Source organism: Strigops habroptila, chromosome 5, assembly GCF_004027225.2.
Source record: "Strigops habroptila isolate Jane chromosome 5, bStrHab1.2.pri, whole genome shotgun sequence".
NCBI lineage: Eukaryota > Metazoa > Chordata > Aves > Psittaciformes > Psittacidae > Strigops > Strigops habroptila.
The window spans coordinates 18,092,472-18,115,683 of record NC_044281.2 but is presented as its reverse complement, the minus strand read 5'-3'; the positions used below and the strand labels follow the sequence as shown (position 1 = coordinate 18,115,683).

At 37.5% G+C, this 23,212-nt stretch overlaps 1 protein-coding gene across 5 annotated transcripts in view; it reads right to left on the bottom strand.

Moving 5' to 3' along the window:
- Positions 1-11,998: 11,998 nt before the first annotated feature.
- The window catches only part of LNPK (lunapark, ER junction formation factor), a 42,441-nt gene continuing 31,227 nt past the window's right edge, over positions 11,999-23,212 (bottom strand). For 4 of the 5 annotated variants that reach the window (XM_030488713.1, XM_030488717.1, XM_030488716.1 and 1 more), the window contains exons 10-13: positions 21,802-21,907; positions 21,045-21,115; positions 19,607-19,777; positions 11,999-12,963 (exon numbers count right to left, since the gene is read on the bottom strand). In XM_030488713.1, the coding sequence (XP_030344573.1) occupies positions 12,767-12,963; positions 19,607-19,777; positions 21,045-21,115; positions 21,802-21,907 (545 nt within the window). In that variant the 3' untranslated portion in view covers positions 11,999-12,766. Of the gene's footprint in view, positions 12,964-19,606; positions 19,783-21,044; positions 21,116-21,801; positions 21,908-23,212 lie in introns of all 5 variants that reach the window. The other variant, XM_030488715.1, reaches the window with a different exon arrangement.

Sequence of the window (23,212 nt, the reverse complement as noted above, 5' to 3'; positions counted from 1 at the left end):
AAGCAAAGTTTTGGGACATGTACAGAAACACACTTCCTTGGCTAGTCTTAAGCAACAGGGCATTTGTAGAGCCATGACATCAGATTTCTTAACCCTGCTGCCCAGGGAATCTTTTTCCATCTGCATCCTTACACTGGAGATTGTGCCTCAGTAAGCCACAACCTTCATCCTCAGTGTGCCAGGCTATGGCAGAACCTGCAGAAAGCAACAGCCAGGCAACACGCATACTTTATATGCCCTGACCATAGGTGCATCACCCATGAAAGGTTCTTACGACCCTTAAGCTTAGTTTTCAGTGGGACACCAGTGGCTCAGGAGGAAATCTCAAGGGTTTACCCAAAAGGGTAGCTGGATGCCCCACTGTCAACGTGAGTGGGGCATTCAACTATTTAATGCCTTATAAACATGTCTGTGTTTAGCAATTGAGCTTTTTGATGTTTGATAATTTTATCAAGCTACCTTCTGAGCCCAGAAGCAAAGATAATGGAGAATCAGCATCAGTTTCTTTGAGGGAAGGCAAAAGGAGAGCAAGATTTATTCTTGCACATTTGTTATGCGTATTTTGGGGAGTTATACAACTTTAGTTTTGCAAAGCAATTTTCTGAACTTTCACTGACAAACAAATCTGATCTGAAAAATCTTACATCAGCAGGGTTGGTTTGCAGATGTTATTTGCACCATTTATTTATCAAAAATAACTAGAAAATGTTTTTAAAACATCATTCCAGACCGTACAAATAGGAATGTGACATGGGCTGTCTGTTTTACTTATACTGTTTTACTGCTTCATATTCTGAGCAAACAGAGAGGCTATTTTCCCCAGGGGTTCAGGAGGGCATACTATTTCATTTCTTCAGAAAATTGTTTCTCTGGATTTCAATCTTTTTAGCTAGATATGACAAAATATAATATCAAGAACACTTATGCTTTTTATCAGCTCCATTTTCAAAGCATAAATAATAGATCAGTATATATTTAAGTCAGGTGACCAAGTCTTATTTCAGAAATCAAATAAGCATCTTGCAATTTTTAAATGACGCTGTACATTTTCACTACAGTATCATTATGCTTTTAAAATGCTTTCAAAAGACCAATTTATAAGCATGGAACGATTCTGAAGATATTTCACTAGTGTTAATAATACCTCACTCAGGTGGCATTCAATTTTCTGAATCCTTGGGTTAATGAGGCAAATAAATCAAAATTAAATTGGCCTTGGGAAAAAAAAAAAAAAAAAATCAAACAAAATTGCATCTATCACATTATACATCCTGAGACTCCTTCAGTACTGTTCACAATGGCTAACAATATTCCAGCTCTCAGAATCATTACACTTACTCATAACGCAATCTGAGATTTTAAAATCAAATAGATCAGACTTCATGACTAGATGAACATAACGCCTTATTATAATATATCAGTATTCACATAAAGTTGCACATAGTCTTAGTCAAGTACTTTCCATTGTTTCCCTAAATTTCAGCTGCCCACCATTTTTTCAATAATCCACCAAACCCCTTCCAGAAGGGTTTCACCACTGCAAAGCAGTAAAGTTTTAAGATAAGCCTTCAAAAGAAAATACATTCTGCAACCAGACCATCATTCATCATCTCTTTAAAAAAACCCCAGCAACGTACAGATGTAGCCAAATAGATGGAACAAACACCCTAGCATTTTTTAAAAATAAATAATTCTAGTCATACTGCTGCAGTACTGGGGAAAAATATTACTTTCACTCCCTTCTTTAAAATATGAGAGAATGGAAATGTTTTCCAAATATTATAAAAAGGATTCTACTGGTGGGGAATACCAGTGTTGCCAGTTCTTTAAAAAATGGTTAATAATGTACAACACAGAGAATTAGATGCTGAATTTGCTACCAGAAGCAATAAATTCAGCATGAACAAACAATCTTCAACAAATACCGACATGAAATGACACAGCGGTGCCACCATTTTGCTGTCGTTACTTGTAGCACTTCTTTACCAATGGAGTCACCTGCCTGCATGAGGGCATCCTTTCACTGTAAGGAACTTCCTAGAGACACAGAGCCCCAGTTGAAAAACTTCCACACTGAGCTGTTGTTAACCACCTTCACCTGCTAAGTCAGCAGCATAGACTCACAATTTCCATAGACACACTATTTACATGGAAAACACTGCACGAAAGTAGGTTGACTATTTTTCCCCAAATAAGTCAGTATTGTTAACATATAAAACTTAATGGAAGTATGCAAAAAAGCTTGAGGTGGGGTTTTATTATTTCAAAGGAGTTAAGGGCCCAAGTGCCCTAATGTGGCACAGGTTGAAAGCAGCAAGAAACAGCATGGAAACATGTTTGCGCAATTTCCCTAGGCAACACCTTCTTTGTGGTTTTGCAAGATAGTTTTTATGGCCAAGAGCTTGATTAGGAGTAATTTATGTGATGATCTAATGTATTTGTTTTGCTTTTCCTCACAAACACCACCATAGATAGTCAAGAATTTTATAACTGTTGCTAGTAAAAAAAAGTAAGAAAATCTGTTAGAAACCCTTCCATGAAACTTGCATTAGGAAAGGCTTTAGGTTTATTATCAATCTATAACTAGTGTGTATGTACAGCAAGTGAGCAATCTCCACAGCCAGGAGCTTGAAACAGAAAGTACTTGCCCTTCTGCTCACAGCAGATTTGGGAGAGACAGGCTCCATTCAGTCTCTATTCCTCATCAGTCGCTTGGGTCAGCTGCCTCCTGTGCCAGGGGTCCCAGTACAGCCAAATATTGCTGGGGACTAGGGGTTCAGATTTTTGACAGCTTAAAGAAAACCATTCCAAAAGGTGTTGATTTCACCTCAATATAGAACAAAGTAAGCATTTTCCCAGTTCCTGAATTGAAGTTCAGTGCCTTACTCCAGCACACTAACACTGCTCAGTGCTCCGCTGCTGAGGAAGCAGATGTTTTAGAAGAACAAGAAGTTCTACTTTACATTATTCCTTCGAGTTTTGGTCATGACAGACAGCATTGACAGAAAGTCACCATTCAATGGTTATTCAATTGCTTGCTCAGAATGACACAGTAATTTTATTCTGATTTTTAGTCCACAGAACAGAAGCTGCAACTGCTATCAGTCCCCTCAAGGCTTTATGCTCTTTGGCAAGGAGTATTGATTTGTGGTTTTATAGTGCCTACCAGGCAGTGGTTGTGCACTATCATTATCCAAATAATTTATAACAACAGGTGAGAAAGAGGACTTCGAAACTAAATCAAATGTATCTTGATCTGCTCAGGAAAAAGATGAAACATTACTGGAGCAGCTAAAACAACCTTTAAATCAATGTGTGGTGCAAGTCTAAGATGCTCTCATATGTTCTGAAAGGCATTTAAAAGCATGTAAACTTGCATTATCATCATGCACGTAAACAACTCTTTACGAGTATCATCACAGGAGCAACGTGAATGCAGAGACGTGCCCACTGCTTGCAGGATCAGGTTTCAGCCATAAATCAGATTATGAAACTTAAGATTACATTAGAACACAACAAAAAGGGTTAAAGAAACTCTTTCAGAAAAAAGTATTGCGAAATAAGCCAGTGGCACAAGACTCCTTTCTACCACTGAACCAATGTTAATTTAAAAGCCAAGATTCATTTGAAAACATTTACCTGTAAATCAAAAGGTCCCCAAAGATTAATTTCTGCATTTACACTATTTGCAAATTATATTTAACTTAGAGGCATCCTTTTTTTCCTGAAATAATTGCTTACAAGATGAGAGCTAGAACACAATCTCAAGTGTAGAAAAGGTAATTGCTGCACTTACTGCTCGTGTCATGTTGATGTATTACTATGTATCAAAGGTCACAGTTCTGTACTCATACATTATCAAATTTGAAAGAGCAATATTCGATTCTGACCAACCTTTAAACTGCCCAGAATGTGTGTGAAAATGGATGTGAGACTAACCTGGGTTTTAAAAAAACGAACCCGTGTTTTGGAAGCTGAGGGGTCAATCAAGCCAGACTGACGGGGTTAGACGTCACTTCTGTGCGTCTAATACCCTCTTAGATTATCAATGAGGTGCAGTACACCGATCACAAGCTAAAGCAGCTGTACTAATGAAAATGAAACAGTCTGAAAAAATTAGGTGATAGAGGGCTGTGACACAGGGCAGTACCTTGTGGACAATAATGCAGGAATAAGGACATAAATCACCATTTAGATACAATAAAACCTGTAATACCCACCCTGAAGTGCCTATGGAATTGCAGGCCAAAGTCAGCATCTCCACAATTCCACAGTCCCCTCTGAAGTTGTCACACTTTTTTTTCTACTGAGCCAATGCAGGTTTTCCATGCCTTTACTTCAGTGCACACACACAATTTTGCAGCTGTATGCCAGGCTGACCTTTGAGGGTGGGTAGTTGGCTGTTCATGCCAGGAGTTCTCGCAATTGGTTGTAGCACAGATAAATGAGTCTTATCAGAACCTATTCAACCTTGAGCAACTTTCTTTTCCTACATATGCTAGTCCAACCAGGCAGGGCACAGGCTGCACTGAAGAAACTGAGGCACCCTCATCCTTGCTTTGGTAACATATAAGGTCCTTTATGAAAAAAGAATATATGAAGTCCAAGTTGATTGAGTACAGCCAGCACCAAAGGAACTACTAAACAGAATTACCACCTCAAAACCATAAATCATTACCACACAACATGTTGCAACAAAGAGCAACATGACTCTTACCCCAGCCATCATCATAATCCAGATCAGACAACAGCTTTTTCAGAATCAGGTTTTTCCTCACGAAGTTACATACACAGCAAAGGAATCATATATTCAAACAACAAACTATATATTTTAATTTCACACTCTTAAATCTGCTTCATTTGGTAAAATACTAGATTTCAAAAGGGGAGCACAAGTTTAAATATTTTTTCAATTACAAGCAGAAAAGCTAAGACAGACATTTCATGAACTCTATTAGACCCTGAGAATTCACACTAATTAACGTCTTTGCCATTGATCTTAACAGAGTTCCAACTGCAAGTGATGCAACTACTGGTCAAGGCCACAGCTAGAATTAAAATTATACTTCTGATTAGAGATATCATTTATAGTACATAAACACACATACCCTTGACTAATGCAACAAAACAAGGCTATTACAATAATAAGAACTTAAACAAAAAGTATACAGGATCTGCTGCTTAAATAAAAGCTCAATATACAAAAAAATACAAATTCAAAATTCCTTAATAAATACCAACTTTCACACTTATTCTAAAGCATCATTTAACATAGTTCTCTTAAAATGAATTTTCTTGCTGGTTTTGTAAAATGTTTTTCAAATTAAGTTTCATCAACTGAGTAGAACTCCTTGAAGCGATGCAAGGAATTAGAGGACAGCTCATTTCAGGAGAGCTGGAAGGTCTTTGTTGCTGGAGTTTTCTACAAATCCAGCATCTCTATTTTCATTGAGGCAGCAAAACAGAGAGAGAAAGAAAGAAAGAATTATTTCAATATAAGTCACAAATTTAGAGATGACTTTGAATTTACAAATTGAACACCCAAAATTGCCAAATCTCCAGTATCTGCACCCCTTGTTTTCTCCTGTATCTGATTATTTCAGGATTTTGCTGCACGTATTTCTCTCCGGCAGTTGCAATTTCCCTTTTACAAATTATTTTTGTCACATAATAAAGGAGAATACACGATTTCACGGTGGCAAAGGCTTATGAAGCCCTCCTGAAAAACGTTAGTTTACTGAGAATCCTATACAGTACAATGCTAGATATGTATAGAGACAGTCCTGAAGTAGGTTTATTCCCACAGTGACTACAGTGAAAAATAACTAGTATTACGAGAATCAGTTAAGACCCTCCCTTCCATGCAAAAATTAAGTCATGATCAAACTGATTTTGCGCAACCTTGAAAGGATTATGATCCAGTGCTTTAGATTTTGCCAAGTTAGCTCATCTATCAAGAATCTTAACAGTGTTTGCTTTAATCTCAAAACCCCATGGTTTGGCCGGAAATTATTGTGTAATCAATACATTTCATTTTAAACCCCTTCTCTCTATCCTGCCTATCATATACTTCTCTAGGTCTTATTCTTGCAGAGAAAAGATTGAATGCGACCTGACAGGGCTGCAGAGAGGTTCGCAAATCAAAGGCAATGGTGAAGAGAAGTCAAATTCCTCAAGACTCACAATCTTAAGGGACAACTCAACTTTTTCTTTTTTCTTTTTCTTTTTTTTTTTTTTTTTTTTATGCTGGAAGGTAGCAGTTGCTATTGTTACATGCTATTATAACTTATTCTATTTGTTGTGCAAACACCAATTGCTAAAAAAATTCCCACCTACTCAGGATGCCATCCTTTTCCTCCAAAGAGCCAGAATCCAGAGCATGAAGTACACTTAATTTCAGACTTCCAGATAAAATCCCAAGTATAACACACTTCTGATGGAAGTTACAGTTTGTCCCCTTACAGAAGCTTTGGTGCATTACTATGCACCAAGACCTGGAAGCCAACGGCCCTATGCCAACCAGCCCCATAGGAACAGTACCATTAGAAGAGCCGATTGTAATTCCTCACCTTCACAAACTTGAGACCTGTGAACTCTGCCTAAAGCCCACACCCTAGAAGAAATGAGCACTGCCACAGATCAGTAATTAACAGTTTCGAAAACACTTCCCTTTGGTTATCAAAAATCTCCTTCATGAACTATCACACAGATCCAGTCATTTAATGCATTCTTAAACAAAAACAGGAAAGTCACCATTAGAAAGAAGCCACTGGTCACAGGGGGCCTATTGCCTCCTCAAACTCCTCTTTAAACCTAATAACTACTGCAAGGCTGTTTATCCAGCTTACTAGGACCTTTCAAGCTTCCAGTCTGAGTTTATTCATGGAAAACTGACTTTCCTCCTAGTGTTTATGCACTTAATGTATTTGTAGCCTTTTGTAAAATTAGTTTGTATTAGGGATGTGTTTTCTATAGTCTCCTACACATTACAAATATATATGTGAAACTTCAGAGGCTCACTACACCAGAAATCTGGACAGGTTTGCATTTATTAATTCATGAAAGTAATTGAAACATGAGATGCTGAGATCTGAGGCACTAACTTTTAACCATGTGACTGGACAGGAAAAACAACTTAGAGATATTAAGCAAAAAAACAACCCACAAGACATGGAAGGAAATGAGGAACTAAAGACTCTGCTTGAGAACACTCAGTGAACTGCTCAAATGATTATTTGCCAGAGATGCAAAATGAATCTTCAACATTGTTGTTCCAGTGAAACATTCACAGAGAGGCAATTCCTTGCCCCACGGACAGTCTCCCTCATTGCAGAGGAACTAACAAAACCTCACTCCAGAAGCATCTTATTTAGAACTTCCTTTACATGCATCCTCTTGTACTGAATATACTCAGACTTCATGCAGATGAAGACTTTTGAAGTTTCTGATAGCACACTTGGTTACTGAACAACAATTTCCTGTAGCCTGTTCATCCATTACCACAGATCCACTAGTATACAAATATTGCAAAGTTCAGAACTACACGCCAGATAAGTGTTTCTCCGAGCCTTTGCAGGTTAATAAGGTTATAAAAATTAATTACTGCTACAGTTTCACTAATCCTAAAAGTAGAAGGGAATTTCTATGTTTTTATGTTTAAATAAAAAGGATAAAAACTTTGGTTCCATCACCTCTAGTAATAGCTAGACAGTCTTATTCTATCAAGTTATTGTCTTCTGCTTATTCTGGAATTAATTCTAAAACACAAAGTTTCTCCAACATGATTCATTTTCAACTGCATGCTTACTTCTGACATAAGAACAGGATATTAACGTGGGCTATGTTCTGCCATGTTCAGCTACACTTTCTGAAAAATCTTTCCAAGCTCTCCTCCTCTTTATCTTTTGATTGAGACCTTGTTCTGGTGGACAAAACCACTCTTCCTCCCCTACCCATTTCACTCTGTTATTGTTTTCATCTTTCCATTGGCTTCTACTCAGACACCACATGGGGCTCAATCGTGTTCTTGACTTCAAGGCAACCATACACATCTCTAGTTATACGATTTTGATAACCTCTAGACCAGTCCATAAATTGTCAGCTTCCACATCATAGTTTGCCTTTCCCTGCATGTAGGCTGATCAGCTTGGAGACAAGCCATCTTCATACCAAGATTCCACTAAATTACCTATTTCTGTCAAAATGTCCAAAAGTAATCAATTATGCTCTCCTTTATAGTAAGTATTAGAATTTGAAGTAACATTCCCTCATTTGTCTGTTCTGTAGGCTTCTTAGTAAAACTTAAGCTTGACCATCTGACTCATTTCAGTGTATTTTGAACTGGAACACTACTGTGGCTTAACCCCAGCTGGCAATTAAGTACCACATAGCCACCCACTCCCCTGCAGTGGGATGGAGGAGATTCATAAGATTAAAGCCATGGATTGAATAACTGAAGTAAAATAATAATAACAATAGGAAAAAGAGTAATGAACAAGAAACACACAAAGTGATGCACAATACAACTGCTTGCCACCTACTGATACCCACCCCGTCCCTGAGCAGTGATTAGTCGTTTCTGGCCAACTCCCCCCAGTTTATATACTGAGCATGATGTTCTGTGGTATGGAATACCCCTTTGGATACTATGGCTCAGCTGTCCTGCCTGTGCTCCCTCCCAACTTCTTGTGCACCTCCTCACTGGCAGAGCTGAGAAGTCCTTGATCACAGTAAGCATTACTTAGCAACATAGGCGTGTTATCAGCATTGTTGTCACACTAAACCCAAAACACAGCACTGTAGCAGCTACTAGGAAGAAAATTAACTCCACTACAGCCAAAACCAGGACAAACACTCATTTGTCTTTTGTGGCAGATTTTACATTGCCCAGATAATACCCCCCTAACATATAAAATACTTTTGAATAAAAGGAGATCTCCACAACTTCTCACAATATTTCAGAAGCAGTAAGAACATCACCAAGAAGCTTGCCAAGTACTACTTTACTACCCCACTCAATTTTGCTTTTCATCCAGGCCACAGAAAGAAAGGCGGCTTGTGTAACATCACTCAGAGTGAGATTTCACAAGACCAGGCTTTTAAGTGCTTTTGAAAAAATTATGATTCAAGAACCTACTAGGAAGTCAGAAGACAACAAAACACAGAACCATAGCAAGTTATATTTTTTCCCTCTACTTTCTTCCTTCTCATCTTTTCAGAGTCAATCTGCATTTGGATTAAATATAACTGACAATTGCTGTACACTTTGCTCTACATACTCCTGCTTCCAAGTTTTTTGGTGTTACAAAGACATAGCTAAGTGTGGCTACTGCTGTTCACTGACAGGTATATTTAGATTTCAATCCAACTCCTGTGGACAGGCATCTTTTACTATTGCCACACTTGCAGTAGACAGAAGCCAAGAAGCAACTGCTGCAGAAACAGAATCCTCTTCTCACCTTCATATTAGGACTGGAACATTCATAGTTGGCAGGAGTAACGTGAATGCTTATTGTACACTGAGGAAAGCCCAGAGTCTATTATTACCCTCATATCTCCCTGAGCCTGAATTCACTTACAGATTAATTAACCCTCTACCCTCATTTACTATAGCTACTTCAAAACCCTGAAGATTTAGAAAGTTAAAAATAGATGTTTCTCTACCGAAATCCCAGCACATCCTTAACATCTTTTTCGAGCCTTCTGAAGCAATTAATGGGAACAACTGCTTGGATAGGTTTTTTTAGTATGAAAGTCTTTCAGGAAATCTCTATCATATGCTTTAATCTCACTTAATTCTTCCCCTCCTCAAAAATTCTAGGTAGTCTTCGGTCTCATAAAGCTACAGTTTCAGATTTTAACATGTATTGTTTTCACATTAGCTTGATGTCGTGGTTTGAGCCCAGCCAGTAACTCAGAACCACACAGTCGCTCTCTCACTCCCCCCCTTCTTCCTCCCTCCGCTCCTGGAGGGATGGGGAGGAGAATCAAAAGAATGTAACTCCCACGGGTTGAGATAAGAGCAGTCCCGCTACTAAGGTATAATACAAACCACTACTGCTACCACCAATGATAATAATGATTAGTGAAATAACAAGGGGAGAGGATACAATTGCTCACCACCCGCCGACTGATACCCAGCCCGACCCAAGCAGTGATCTGGGCCTTCCAGGTAACCCCCCCCGGTTTATATACTGGGCATGACGTGCTGTGGTATGGAATACCCCTTTGGCTAGTTTGGGTCAGGTGTCCTGTCTCTGCTTCCTCCCGGCTTTCCCTCCTCCCTGGCAGAGCATGAGACTATCTCCACTTGATCCTTCAGTGACATATTAAACAAAGTATCAACCACTACTGTAGCAAGTTGCTAATGTCACATTTAAGAATGCTGGGAAAAATAACATCCCACCCCATACCAGATACTGACTCCTTTTTCAAAAAGAATTTGGAATCCCCGCAACCTAAGAAGCACCAATTTCCTTGGCAAAAGCAGGATATCTGAAAATAGACATCTTCTAGCGAAATGAAAAAACTTCAATATAGAGCTCCAGTATCAACAGATTTTCTCAGTCAATTCAATAGATATTATATGCATTACAGTTCAGTGGTTGCTTGTCATGGGAAGGGACTAACATTCCTAATCACTCTACAAGAAGCCCGACATTAAGATTCACATTTTTTAAAGGAAAAAATATATGGGCCTTAGAGTAATCTTAACTTCTGAAGCAACAGTAATATATGCATTCATATCACGAGGGATCATAACAGATTTTACTTAGATTTAGTGCTTATAATGTAACGACATCCAAAAACCTACTGTGCTGAATTACCCAAGTATTCTATGATGTTTTTTTCTCCAAAGAAATCAGCCTTTTAACAGATAAATTAGTGAGGTAAAAAATGCAGAGATTAACATCTGAAAGTCTTACCAAGTAATGAGTAAGCTTTGTCACCTTTCAAGCAAAATTATTTCTATTTTAAAGAAGTTCTGGAATATAAAATACATTCTCTTAAAATATTAAACAATGCATTCCCCCATCACCATATGAGAAAAGTACATGGTACAAAGTAAGACATGTTTGGAAAAGGGGCTATTTTCTTTGTATTCCCAACTAAGATAGTCACAAGATGTTCTTATTAAATGTTTATATAAATATAGCCAAACACCTTCAAGTACTCCTTTAATCACATGCCTACATTCTGTCTATTAAGATTACTAATTAATATGAATTGCAATTTAGTTAGTGAACCAGAAAAAAAAAAAAAAAAAAAAATCCTCATTTATCTAAATACACACCAAACTTGATTCTGACTGATGTAAGGGTTGAGCTTCAAAACTAACCCCAAAGTATCAGAAAATTAAGCACATATTTGGAAAAGAAAATTAATCACTGCTGTTCACATAATAATTATGCCTCATATAAAGACATGGATACTAAGGTCACATTTAGAAACATGTTTTTCTTGTAGAAGGCTTTCCAGCTACTAAGATTTAGCTGTCTCCAGCCTTTACACTGTAAAACACTTCACTTTGGGACTGAGACAATGGACAAAAAAAAAAAGGAAAAAAAAAAAAACAAAAAACCAAAAGTCTGATTTAGGTACCTCACCTCTGAGCACAAGAAAAATTCTCAACCAGGTTCCCAACTGTTATATCTAACAGGAAACATATAACAAGTCTCCTTAGCTTTAAAAGTGATATAATAAAAAAAAAAAAAAAGCACAGTTTCAGTAATGCAGCAGCAAATATTCATTGCTATGATAACAATAAATAGCATCAACAGGCTTCAGGCACAGTTCAGAAAGGTTTATGGCAAATGCACATGAGCTTCCCCTATTGATCAGGGACCTATTTCTATTCGACCAAAGCCACCTTAGCTACATATAGACATGCTCCTTTTAAGATACCATATTCCTTCTGAACTTCCACAAAGTAACTGTAGAATAGCTGCATACAGCAGAACAGAAATTCTCTTCAGTTTCAGGAATCATAAAGCAAGCATTGCTGCTAGATGTCTTTATTTTCTTTAACAAAATACACAAAGGCACAAAAATATCTTGTCATTATTGTACAGGTATAAATAGTGCTTTGTATTCAAGTACAATCAAGTGCAGAGACTTTCTATATTTTATGTAAACACAAAACAGTTTTGTATGTACGTGCCTCCGGTTCATTTGCAATGCAAATACCAAAGGAGATTCCATTTATCCGAGTGCTATTTAACTGAATTCTGACAAAAAGTTAGACAATGAATACCATTAACAACATTGTAATGACACTTTCATACGCTTAAGTCAAATGTCGGGTGACACTTTAGCTTGTAAACATCTGTGTATTTAAAATGTACTCAATTCATTTTAAGAGGGAAGCATTAAAAAAAAAAAAAAAATCTATCTTAATTTCACTAAACCAAACTTACTAGGCGAGTTGCTGCCAGTAATTGCTCTTTACACATGACAGCTAAAGAGATGGCAAATTATAGGTCACCCTTAGCAAAGCTTATACTTTTAAGTTTTTAAATATGCAAACTGAACAATGGCTACTACTGTTAGACTTCAACCAACTACACATTCTGTGTTAACTTATTTAAAGACACATGCTTTATTTACAATAACTATTTTTAGACATAGCTTTGACATACTGTGGCAGTTGAGGCAGTTTAAGCTCAAGCGAGATTTTTAAGTTGTACCATTAAAAAAAGCTCACCTGAATAGCAACAACAGGCATGAACAAAGCTAAAAACTAGCTACAGAAGGCACTTGAAGTACTTTATTCTGTTTTCATTAAAGATTCTTCACTTTGTTCAGCTGAAACAGACTCTGAAATAGAGTCTTCAGTTGTTGAAACGTTCTCTGCTTCTTCTTTTTCAGCCTCTTCAGCTAACTTATCATTTAGCTGCTCAGCGCTTGGTGCTTTATCATCTGTCTCATTTGTCTCAACGATCTGAGCTGTGTCTTCTTCAGATTCTGTGAAAAGAAAAATTATGAAATTACCACTTCCAGAAATGAAGAGGTAGCTAATATTCTTAAAAAACAAATAAAACAACATTTTGCAATCATACACAGGTCTTGATCAGCCACTGCACAGAAGTTCACAACTGCTAAAACCTATTTTATTTTTCTAACAAGAGAGTCACAAGTGAAACCTCTACAGTTTAAGAAAGCTTTTTGAGTAGAAGGGGAGAATCACCTCCCTTGACCTGCTGGTCTCGCTTGTTTTGATGCAACCCAGGACATGGTTGGCTTTCTGCGCTGCAAGCACACATTGCTGGGTCATGTTGAGCTTCTTGTCAACCAACACCCCCCCAAGTCTTTCTCCTCAGGACTGCTCTCACTCCATTCTCCACTCAGCCTGTATTTGTGCTTGGGATTGCCCCAACCCTGGCGCAGGACCCTGCACTCGGCCTTGTTGAGCTTCATGATGTTCACACAGGCCCACGCCTCAAGTCTGCCCAGGTCCCTCTGGATGGCATCCCTTCCCTCCAGCATGTTGAATGCACCACACAGCTTAGTGTCATCAGCAAACCTTCTGAAGGTGCACTCAATCCCACTGTCCATGACACCAACAAAGATGCTGAACAGCACCAGTCCTAATACCGTCCCCTGAGGAACAGTTGTTCATATTTATCAAAACATGTTGGGTATCTGAAAGTAATAGGATTGCTTCAAGCTGATATTCACAGAATTCAGGCAGGGTTGAAAGTTTTAGAACCATTGCTCTGGCTTCTGAGATCAAAATTGACAAAATTTCCTGCTGCACACCCTTGCCCAGCAGACCTGTACAACTGCCATCTGTCACGAAGAACTCAAAACCCTTCTTCACACACAGTTCCACCTAGCTAGTTCCAGGCTCCATTCCAGACTGCTCAGTGGAGCTCAGCTTCTCCATTTCTTCCTCTGACTTGATATTCTACCTTAGCAAGTTTGCAGCCAACTTATCTCCCAATTCAGCTTCTTTCCCTGCTTTCTCAATCACAGGCTGCTCAACACCTGCCCTGGCTTCTTGTTCCAAAACTTCTCTGGACCCATCTGTCAGATGGTCAATCCCCCTATTTCTGCCCAAGCAAATTAATGTTCCCAGTTTCTTTCCCGAACATCCCACTCTCCCTTCCTGCTCTTCAATTTCCATCTTGATCCAATCCCAGCCTGTGCTCAATCTTTATCACTCAACTGTCAGTTTTCTGTCTCATCTCTGCATTTTTTCTTCAGCCTCAAATTCTATGAATAAGTTTGTGTCTTTTCCTGCTACAATCCCTCCACACTTGAGTTACATTCCTTCTTTATTGCTGCTGTTCAGGTTTGAGTCAAATAAAGTATAGGATGTTAGGAAGAGACAAATCCATGCCCTCTCAACTCATTTGTAGCATAGCCCAACCATTACTTATTTACAGAGGTTCAGTCCTCAACTGAACAATGCTTAGCAATCTGCAGAAGTGACTCAGGCTGGTCGAGGTAAAGAGACTACCGATTCAGTCAGATCAGGAGGATGCTGATCATCCACATGTTTGAGGACAGCTCTGGGGACAATCAGCCACTAGCAGAAGCAAGCAGAAGCTTCTAAGGAAAAGGAGAAAATCTGACTGAGTTCTAACTATCTATATGCAAAAGAACAGGAGAAGGACATTGCTTCCATTTTTATATTCTACTAAAAGGCATGGAAACACTGTTTCTCGAAGAAAAAAGAAATGTCAGGTATTATAAGATTTTTCCCTTCACCAGAAGGGTGAAGAAGCTCTTCAAAATATACAGTTAAAACAAACTTACAAGGAAAATTTTGGTCTAATAATTAGGTCTGATAAGTAATAAGGAAGTAAAGAGTAGGTCCTTTAAATGAGTAGTCAGAGCAATCATAGTAAGTGGTGCTACTAACTCCAACTATAAACATGACAAACCTTCATTAAACTTAAATAGTGATTCCATTTTAAATACACCAATTAATGGAAAGCTTGCCTAAAGTCAAATTGATCACAATATTGCATGATTTAAATTATTGTAACAGTAGCTAACAAGAGAAAGCTCTGACCATAAAAAGACAACAAAAGAAAATTAGTGTCCTTGACAATTATAATTAATCTATAATTAAACTGGAGAATGTAGCTATACATACATGATCTCAACAACAAACAGCCCTACACTGGCTTGAGGCAAATTTAAGAGCTCTATCAATGCAACTTTAAAAAGCCTGCTCCTGGCTACAGCAGTTCCTTCCACCCCTCCCTCGCCCGCCATACTCCTGCTTAATGTTTAGTACTTAGAAAGCATATGTACTTTACCTTTTAAGTAGGCAGCCACCCCTCTTCTTATTGCAGAGAGTATTTCACTACATAACCACTGAAATCATGATACTGCATCACTATTAAGTAAAAGATGTGTCATGCAGGAATCTACAAAAACTTGTGTAAAATAACTGCAGTAAAATATAGTTACTCCAACTTTGAAGCCTTGTACTTCAAGACCTTTGGGACAAGTTTTCTTCACTACTGCAGCTCCCCATTAGAGCAGACTGACACAGTAAAGTGTGTCCGAGATATCTTTAAGGAACATGTGCTTCACAGTAGTCTCTGTTCATGGCTTTGATATCACAGAAAGCTGATGTGAAACCTTTGAAAAAGCAGCGCAATCATAGCATAGGATTTGATTCCCTGTATCCTTTACGTCCTACCAAAAAAAAGGCAAACTATGTTGCTCAGCAAAACTGAACTGTGGTAGACTGGAAATGTAATGCATTTTTAAACCAAAAGAACTTGTAAACAAGTCATTAAACTCAGGATGAGTTGACCCATGTCTGCTTGAGAAATCATTAAATTCTAGCCACAGTAGCTGAACTAAGTAAAGAGCACAGCAGGCAGAAACTCACATCTTTGAAAAGCAACAATGGTTCACAAAAAAATATAGCAGGTTCCTGCTGTCCTATAAAAGCAGAGCATATTTGGTAAGAAGGCAAGCCAAATCTCCGAAACTGAAAATGCCTCTAGTCCAGCTCAAAAAAAAAAAAAAAAAAAAAAAAAAAAACCAAAAAAAAAAACCCCACACCAAAAACACCACACACAACACCCCGAAAAAAAAAAAAAAAAAATCACAAAACCACACCACAAAACCACTACATTCAGACCATCCAGACCAGAACAAATACTCAAGCTTATTTTTTAGTCTCTGTCCTCAATCAGTTTTATTCCTAGTTGAAATTTCTGCTCTACCTGTAACACGTGCCCAAAGCCAAGTTCTACTTTTGGTAGAACTCAAATAAGCATACACTTGAAGCGGCACTATTCCTGCAGCATTACTGTGAATCCTTCTGCTGAACAACAAACCAAGTGTCTGTATTTGCCTTTTAAATAGAAGTCCTTTCAAACATACTAGCAAGTCGCTGTATTCCAAGAGTCCTTAAAAGTGACAGAGCACTAAATCATCATAAAATTTTTCATTAAGATGGTCAAGGAATTCCACAAAAATCCAGAGACAACACAGGAAGCTGTCCATAAAGTGCTGACCACTGCAGTGAAATTGGAAGTTCAGAGGCAACTAATGAAGACCTTTGAACATCAGCACCAGATAGATATTCACCACAAAATACTGAAGCAATCAATTTTTTCAACCTTCAAAACACTGCTAAATGTTACACCTGAATGAAGAATGCAGCATAACAGTACCAATACAGGCAAGACAAAACTAATCAAGAGGATAAAAGTGGTTCCTGTTGGCTTTTTCAGTACGATCCAAACATTAATACTTTTAAGAGAAGTACACAAGAGAACTGACTAGCCTTTGGTGAAAAAAAATTCAAGATTGAGCCATTTAAGAAAAAGGTAAGAAGAGAACTGAAGTATATTGCTTCATTCTTGTATTAAAATTTCCCAAGTTACTCTGCTGAACAGGGAAGAATGACATTTGTCCCAATAATCTGCATCAGATTGACATCTGACAACTCATATTTCCAGAGGAATAAAATAAATCCAAGGTTCAGTGCCAACAGCACTCTCCATAACCATTCTTCAGATCTCTTATCCACAGGAGTTGCACATAACATGCTTGTCACTGCACAATCACACAACTGAAAAAGAGATTCAGCTTGATGCTCTACTCATTAGTAGAAGTAGCTGACTGGTAAAAAAAAATGCTTATAGCACTTCTATATCACATTAACTTGCAGTTTCTTTGAGCTATATAACTGTGGTTTAAATGAGTTACAGATAAGAGTTGGATCTCCTGGTGTTGTCAACATTGTGGTGAAGTTGCTTTCCTGTTTTTAATGGTTATCTACACCTGTAAGTGAAGATATTTTCTACTCTTGCTATGACAGCAGTTGTATTACTGTAATGAACAAAAGCCTTCCCCAGAGCTATACCTCAATGATAGCTTCATACCTTAAACATACAATCGAGGAATATGTTCATTTATTAATCAAGCCTGACTCCATGTAAGCAGTTATGTTTCAAATTAGGGTTCTGATGAAAAAAGTGATTTACTGAAAATGTTATTTTCTCATTCATGAGAGACTACCTTGTGGCAAGTCACAGGCAGATAACGCACAGTGACAAATTGATAGGGTATACATCTTGTACATCAAGAAGACATTTCTCAGATATTATTTAAGTAAAATGTTAACATATACTCCATTTCTGGTTGCTTAGTAATTATCAAGACAGAATTTTTTATACCACCTTGGAAATGAATAAAAGATCAGATATTTAAGCCAGATAAAACTAAAAGTCAGTAAACCAGTTACTTTTTACGCCTCTTCAAAAAATTTTGCCATTCACTTCCTAGCAGGAAGAAAGAACTGGGAAACCAACCCCACAGTGGTTTGTCATTGTTTTTAAATAAAGCAGCACATTAATACAAGACCACATCAACAAAAAAAAAGTAATTTTCAGCATTAGAGGTAAATCAGTAAAATCACATTTATTGCAATAAACCCATCCTATTTTTACCCCGAAATACTTGGTAAAACTCTGCTTTCAAAAAAGTGAAAGTTATTTTTGCAGAATCTTCACTCCTACATCTCAAATGCCTAATGAAAAAATCTCACACTAATTCTTAAGACTTTACATTTTTGCAATATCTATAAACTGACTTGGCAGCTCAAGGCCATTAAAGGCATAGTTTGATAAAGATTTCCTTCAATGATAACACCAGTTTAATTAGGACCCTCCTCTCCCAAAACCTCTAAGAACTTGCAGTTACGGATAATACTCAGAAGCCCTAAAGGCAACCACCTCCAAAAGCTGCATATTCATCTTTAAGGGCTTCCGCGCTTGATTCACACAGAGGAAAATAAGAGGTTTTAAGACCCCAGTAACAAATTACGTCTTTTCTATAAGAACCTTCTAACTTTAAAAGTAGCCAAGAAGCTACTTGCCTACTCTCCACTCACTGAAAAGATGATTAGATGACTTGAGGGCAAAGATGTAATTTGCATTCTCTTAGCTTCATGCATCTGATTCCAGTCTTACTTTCATGCTAGTAATAGTACTTTTTATGAAGAAAGTGCACTATGCCACAGGAAAAGAAACCAGTCAAGTTTTCCCTATAATGCACCCACATCAGACCACATCCAGAGATGGCTACAGTTAGATATGACTTCCCCACCAGTCTCATGCAGCCTTCTCATGCCAGAAACTGTAGGGCAATGCCATTTTGCACTCCCTGTTAATCAAGCAGAAACAGTCTTTCTGTTGCGCTCTTGATAGTTTCCCACAGTTGGTGTGCTTCTAGCCTGAATCTCGGGACTACACGCTATTCAATAACTTCCCCCTATGATTCCTGTTTAAACTAATGTAAAATACCATCAAATACTCAATAGCACATCTAACTGGAGCTTCTCTGGTTGGAAATTATAATTCCTGGAGTCTTTTAAAACACTGCATCTTCCTGTTGGCTGTACACCAGATGCTTACTGTATCTGCAGACTATAAAACGTCTCAAAAGGAACTACGTTAAATTAAAATTGACAATTTGTCTTTGAACTCCCTGAAATTAAACAAGGCAGTTTTACTAGATTTTCCTGCCCTGAGGAAAACAGCAAAAGGAACAAAGGCAGAAATTCCAACACACCTCAATCAAATGACCTGCTGAACACAGTGAAAGTTAGCCACTTTGGGACATATTCCCTTCTTAACTATTTCTGTAATCTGCAGTGGTATTTTCTATCTGTTCATCAGTAACATTAGATAGAAAAAACTTGTTATGCCATGATTTGCATGAGACATATTGCCAAATGAAGAAATGCCTATGAAGAAATTTTAAGGGTACGGGACAGAAGATAATAGTATTAACAAGCTAAGCTAAAAGTAGGGACAAGAATTGAAAAAATACAAACTGCACCCACTATGAAGTTAAGACTAGACCATTTCATTTTGAAGGGACCAACGATCTTTGACCAACTGCCTGACCAAATCAGGCCTGACCCAAAGTTAAAACATGTTAAGGGCGTTGTTCAAATGCCTCAAACACTGACAGGCACAGAGCATCGACCAACTCACTAGGAGGCCTGTTCCAGTGCTTGAGTTCTTCAGTTATTTTTACAAAAAGCTCATGCAAACCAAAAGCTAGATGACAGGGGGGGATTTCACCAGATTTGAAGAGTAAACTTTGTGAGATAAGCGCATACCTTCTGTCTGTTGAGTCTCCTGGGGCTTTCCTTCTTTAGGTTCTGGAGGCCCAGTTTCAGATCGCAATTCTGTAGACTGCTTTCTTTCAAAACTGAAGTCTGGAAGTCGTGGAGCCTGAGGTCTAGTTTTCCTTGCAGGATTCAGGAAAAAGCAGTAGGCACACCTAAATGCTACACAAAAGCATCACTGATTAATTTCACTTTTCACCTTCATTCCTATACCATATTTTGACTGTCTGAAATACTTTAAAAAAGAGAATTGAGTGACTATCAACACCTGAGAGTACCTCCAAATTTACAGAAGCATGTACATACAGCATAATTTTTAACTTCAGCATACATTTGCTTCTTAAAAACCTGCTTGCTTTCAACTCTGCTGCTCTTAAGAGTACTGCCCACCACTATAAAAGATTTGACCACAATGAACAAGATTCAGCACCACCAGACGTTGCCACATAGTGTTCTTCTATTCTTTCCTACAGAAGAATTAAGTTGGCAGATGACGTTCCCCCCCTAAGATTCCACTTTACTCACCCCTTGAATAAGTAGATGCTATGGATTCTGCAAGGTATGTCTCTCCGCTTTTTGAGGAGCATTCTGCTCAAATTATATCAGTCTACACATTAAGAAAAGGCAGTTTTATCCTGGAGAAGTACTGGATACCACTTAATAGTCAAATGCGTATTTCCTCCTTTCCCCCACAAGACAAGGAGGGGAAGTGACAATTTCTTGCACAGTTGAATTGTGAACTCACTTGGAGCTAAGATGACATATAGACTACATCTCTTTGGTTCCATAGGAAATGTTTATCTTATTCCTACAGTGCTGTACATTTACTCATAAAATTAAGCAAAACAAAATGTTTATTAAAAAAAGTAGGAGATTTATCTAAGATTCCCTCATTTCTTAAGCATCAGGCTTACACTTGTGATAGAAAGGAAGCAAAATAAAACATCTGTGTTCAATAAAGAGCTGTGTCTGTCTTAAGTTATTGTCAGCCATAAATTCACATATAGCCCCCTAGGGCTTGCTCCTGCTCCTTTTCCGATACGTCCCCAACATCTTCTTGCCAAAGTGAAATTTTGTTTAAGTTCTGGTAAAAGAGGCACACTTTAATGTCAGATAGTTTCTCAATATAAAACCCTTCTGAGAACCATTCATAGCCAGTAGCAATTCTCAGGGATGTATTGGAGGAGGCTCATTTCTACTGAATAGTTTTCTACACATAAAATCCTTGGCCTGAAGGTTGCAATAAAGTACTTCTCTAAGTCTTGAAGTGAATCTTAAGATACAGAGTAATAAGTTATCATAAAACTGTTCCCATATGAAGTGCCATTTCAGTGTCAGTTAAGTACTTAACTGCAACCAGAATGAAGTATGATGCATGTTAGTTATGAAACATAAGGCAACTAACAGTCTACCACAGATTAGCTCTTACCTATGTATTCAAACTCCTCCTTCAATGCCATACCATTGTGAGAAAAACATTGCTGACATATAAGGGCATACCTAGAAAACATGAATAATATATAATTATATACCTTTAAGTAATAACACACTGAAGTGAGATGCATTTCACCTTTGATATTGACTAATAGCTTTGATATTTACTCTTAAAAGGTAATTTCCACAGTGAATTATCCTTTAGAGCAAACAATCTGTATATTAAATAATAGTTTAAGTTGGTTTAAAAACAGTGAAATATTCTCAGCTACAACCTAAACCTCATGGCTCAACATATTAAATGTCACTGTCAGAAAATAATATCCAAATTTAGTTTATATTTCATTAGGATACAGTCAATGTGAAAAGTGACCATTACTAACATGGAAGTTACAATATGTTTGGACAGTTCTGAAGGCAATCTGAAATAATTCATAATAGCAATAAATCTGAAGTTCTAAGATAACCAAATTTCTTTTTTAGTTCAAAATAGAAATGATTCATCCACTTGAGCACAGATTTTTCTTTTTTGTATCGTATGATTAATACCAACCAAAGCAGAGGTTAATTTTGTCAAAATGTTAGCATTTTTCCTACACAGAGATTTCAGGCGAAGCACTGAGAAAGGGCCATTTCATTACAAAAGTTTTGGACAATTAATTTGTAATTCTTTAACCTTGACACATGTGGCTTAAACTTAAGAAGCTTCCTATTTCTTGAGTATTTAGGTACTTCCTTTAGCAACATTTTACCTGTTCTGAGGACCATCGCCAACCAAATATTCAATAACTCTATCCACAACTCCTCTTTCTCGAGGAAGAATAGGTCTTGCTAAAGGAGGGCCTGGAGGGTGAAGACCTAGGAAGACACGAACTGTGTCAAAATTATTTTCAACTATACTATTACATAAAGTATGGTATTTCACTGTGCATGCTAGTGTAATAAAATAATTGCACCTACTTAATATACATGGCCATATTTCTTAGTCCACTAGGAAAGCTGTTAAGATTTTTAAACCCACAATAGTTGAAAGTTTCTCTTCTCCTTTAGCTTATCTACTTTTACACCTTGCATATGTAATTACATTTATAATTTCTAAAGAACTTAAGGCATCAATCGTATTTAATAATTACAAATAGAGGCTTTTTAAGCAAAGAAAAACTCCTTATTTAAGTTTTCTTCATATATTCTCAATTCTGCATATTCAACACTTCAAATTTACAGCTACAAATCTGGTAAAACCAACTGCAACAGTAGAAGAATTAAAGATGTTACCAAAAAAGCACCCGCTGGTTTCTGTGTAGTTACTATACCACATGAGCATGCCCTCAGTGTGAATTCAGTCTACACATTAAACCTGTCTAGCCATTTGATATTTTGGTAATCCCATGTTTAATAGAAAGTTTGATACTTTCAGATTTATGTTTAATCAAGGAAGCCAGAAGGCCACTATTCAGATATCGTTTTTCATATCCCATGTGTTTAACAAACTATTATCAAAACAAAACTCCACCAGAAAGAGGTAACAGCAATAGTTAGCACTACCTTTTCCACCTCTGTTTGCATATGGCAATTAAAATAGACCAGTGGCCCAAATCTGTCTTTCCAAAAAGTTTTAAAACATCTGGTTTATTGTACAAGACCACTGCAAGCTACCAATTTCCACATATGTAGCTTTGAGTTCTTATGCCTACCTTCCTTTCCAGCCTTAAAACAGATGATGTTATTCATAATGAGCAAAACATGATTTGGTAAGAAACTAAGCCTGAATCATTTAGATGTGACCATTCAAATAACTGAAACTCCTTCTCAAGGCCACACTTCTGGACAAGACACATTTTACGCAAGCACAGAAGGTATTAAGTTACGGTACTTTGAACAAACATATCATACAGTCATTCCTGAATGCGAGATATTTAAGTGAGCACTGGGGGGTAGGAGGGACAACAGAAGACTTAAAATGTCTTACAGAAATACCCGTAAGACCTTTATGAATTACATTCAAAGGCCACACACAAAAAAAAAAAAAAAAAAAACCACAACAAAACACACACACACAAAAAAAACCAAAGAAAAAAACAAAAAAAAAAAAAAACAAAAAAACAAAAAAAAAAACAAACAAACAAACAAACAAAACCCCACACACACCACACACAAACCAAC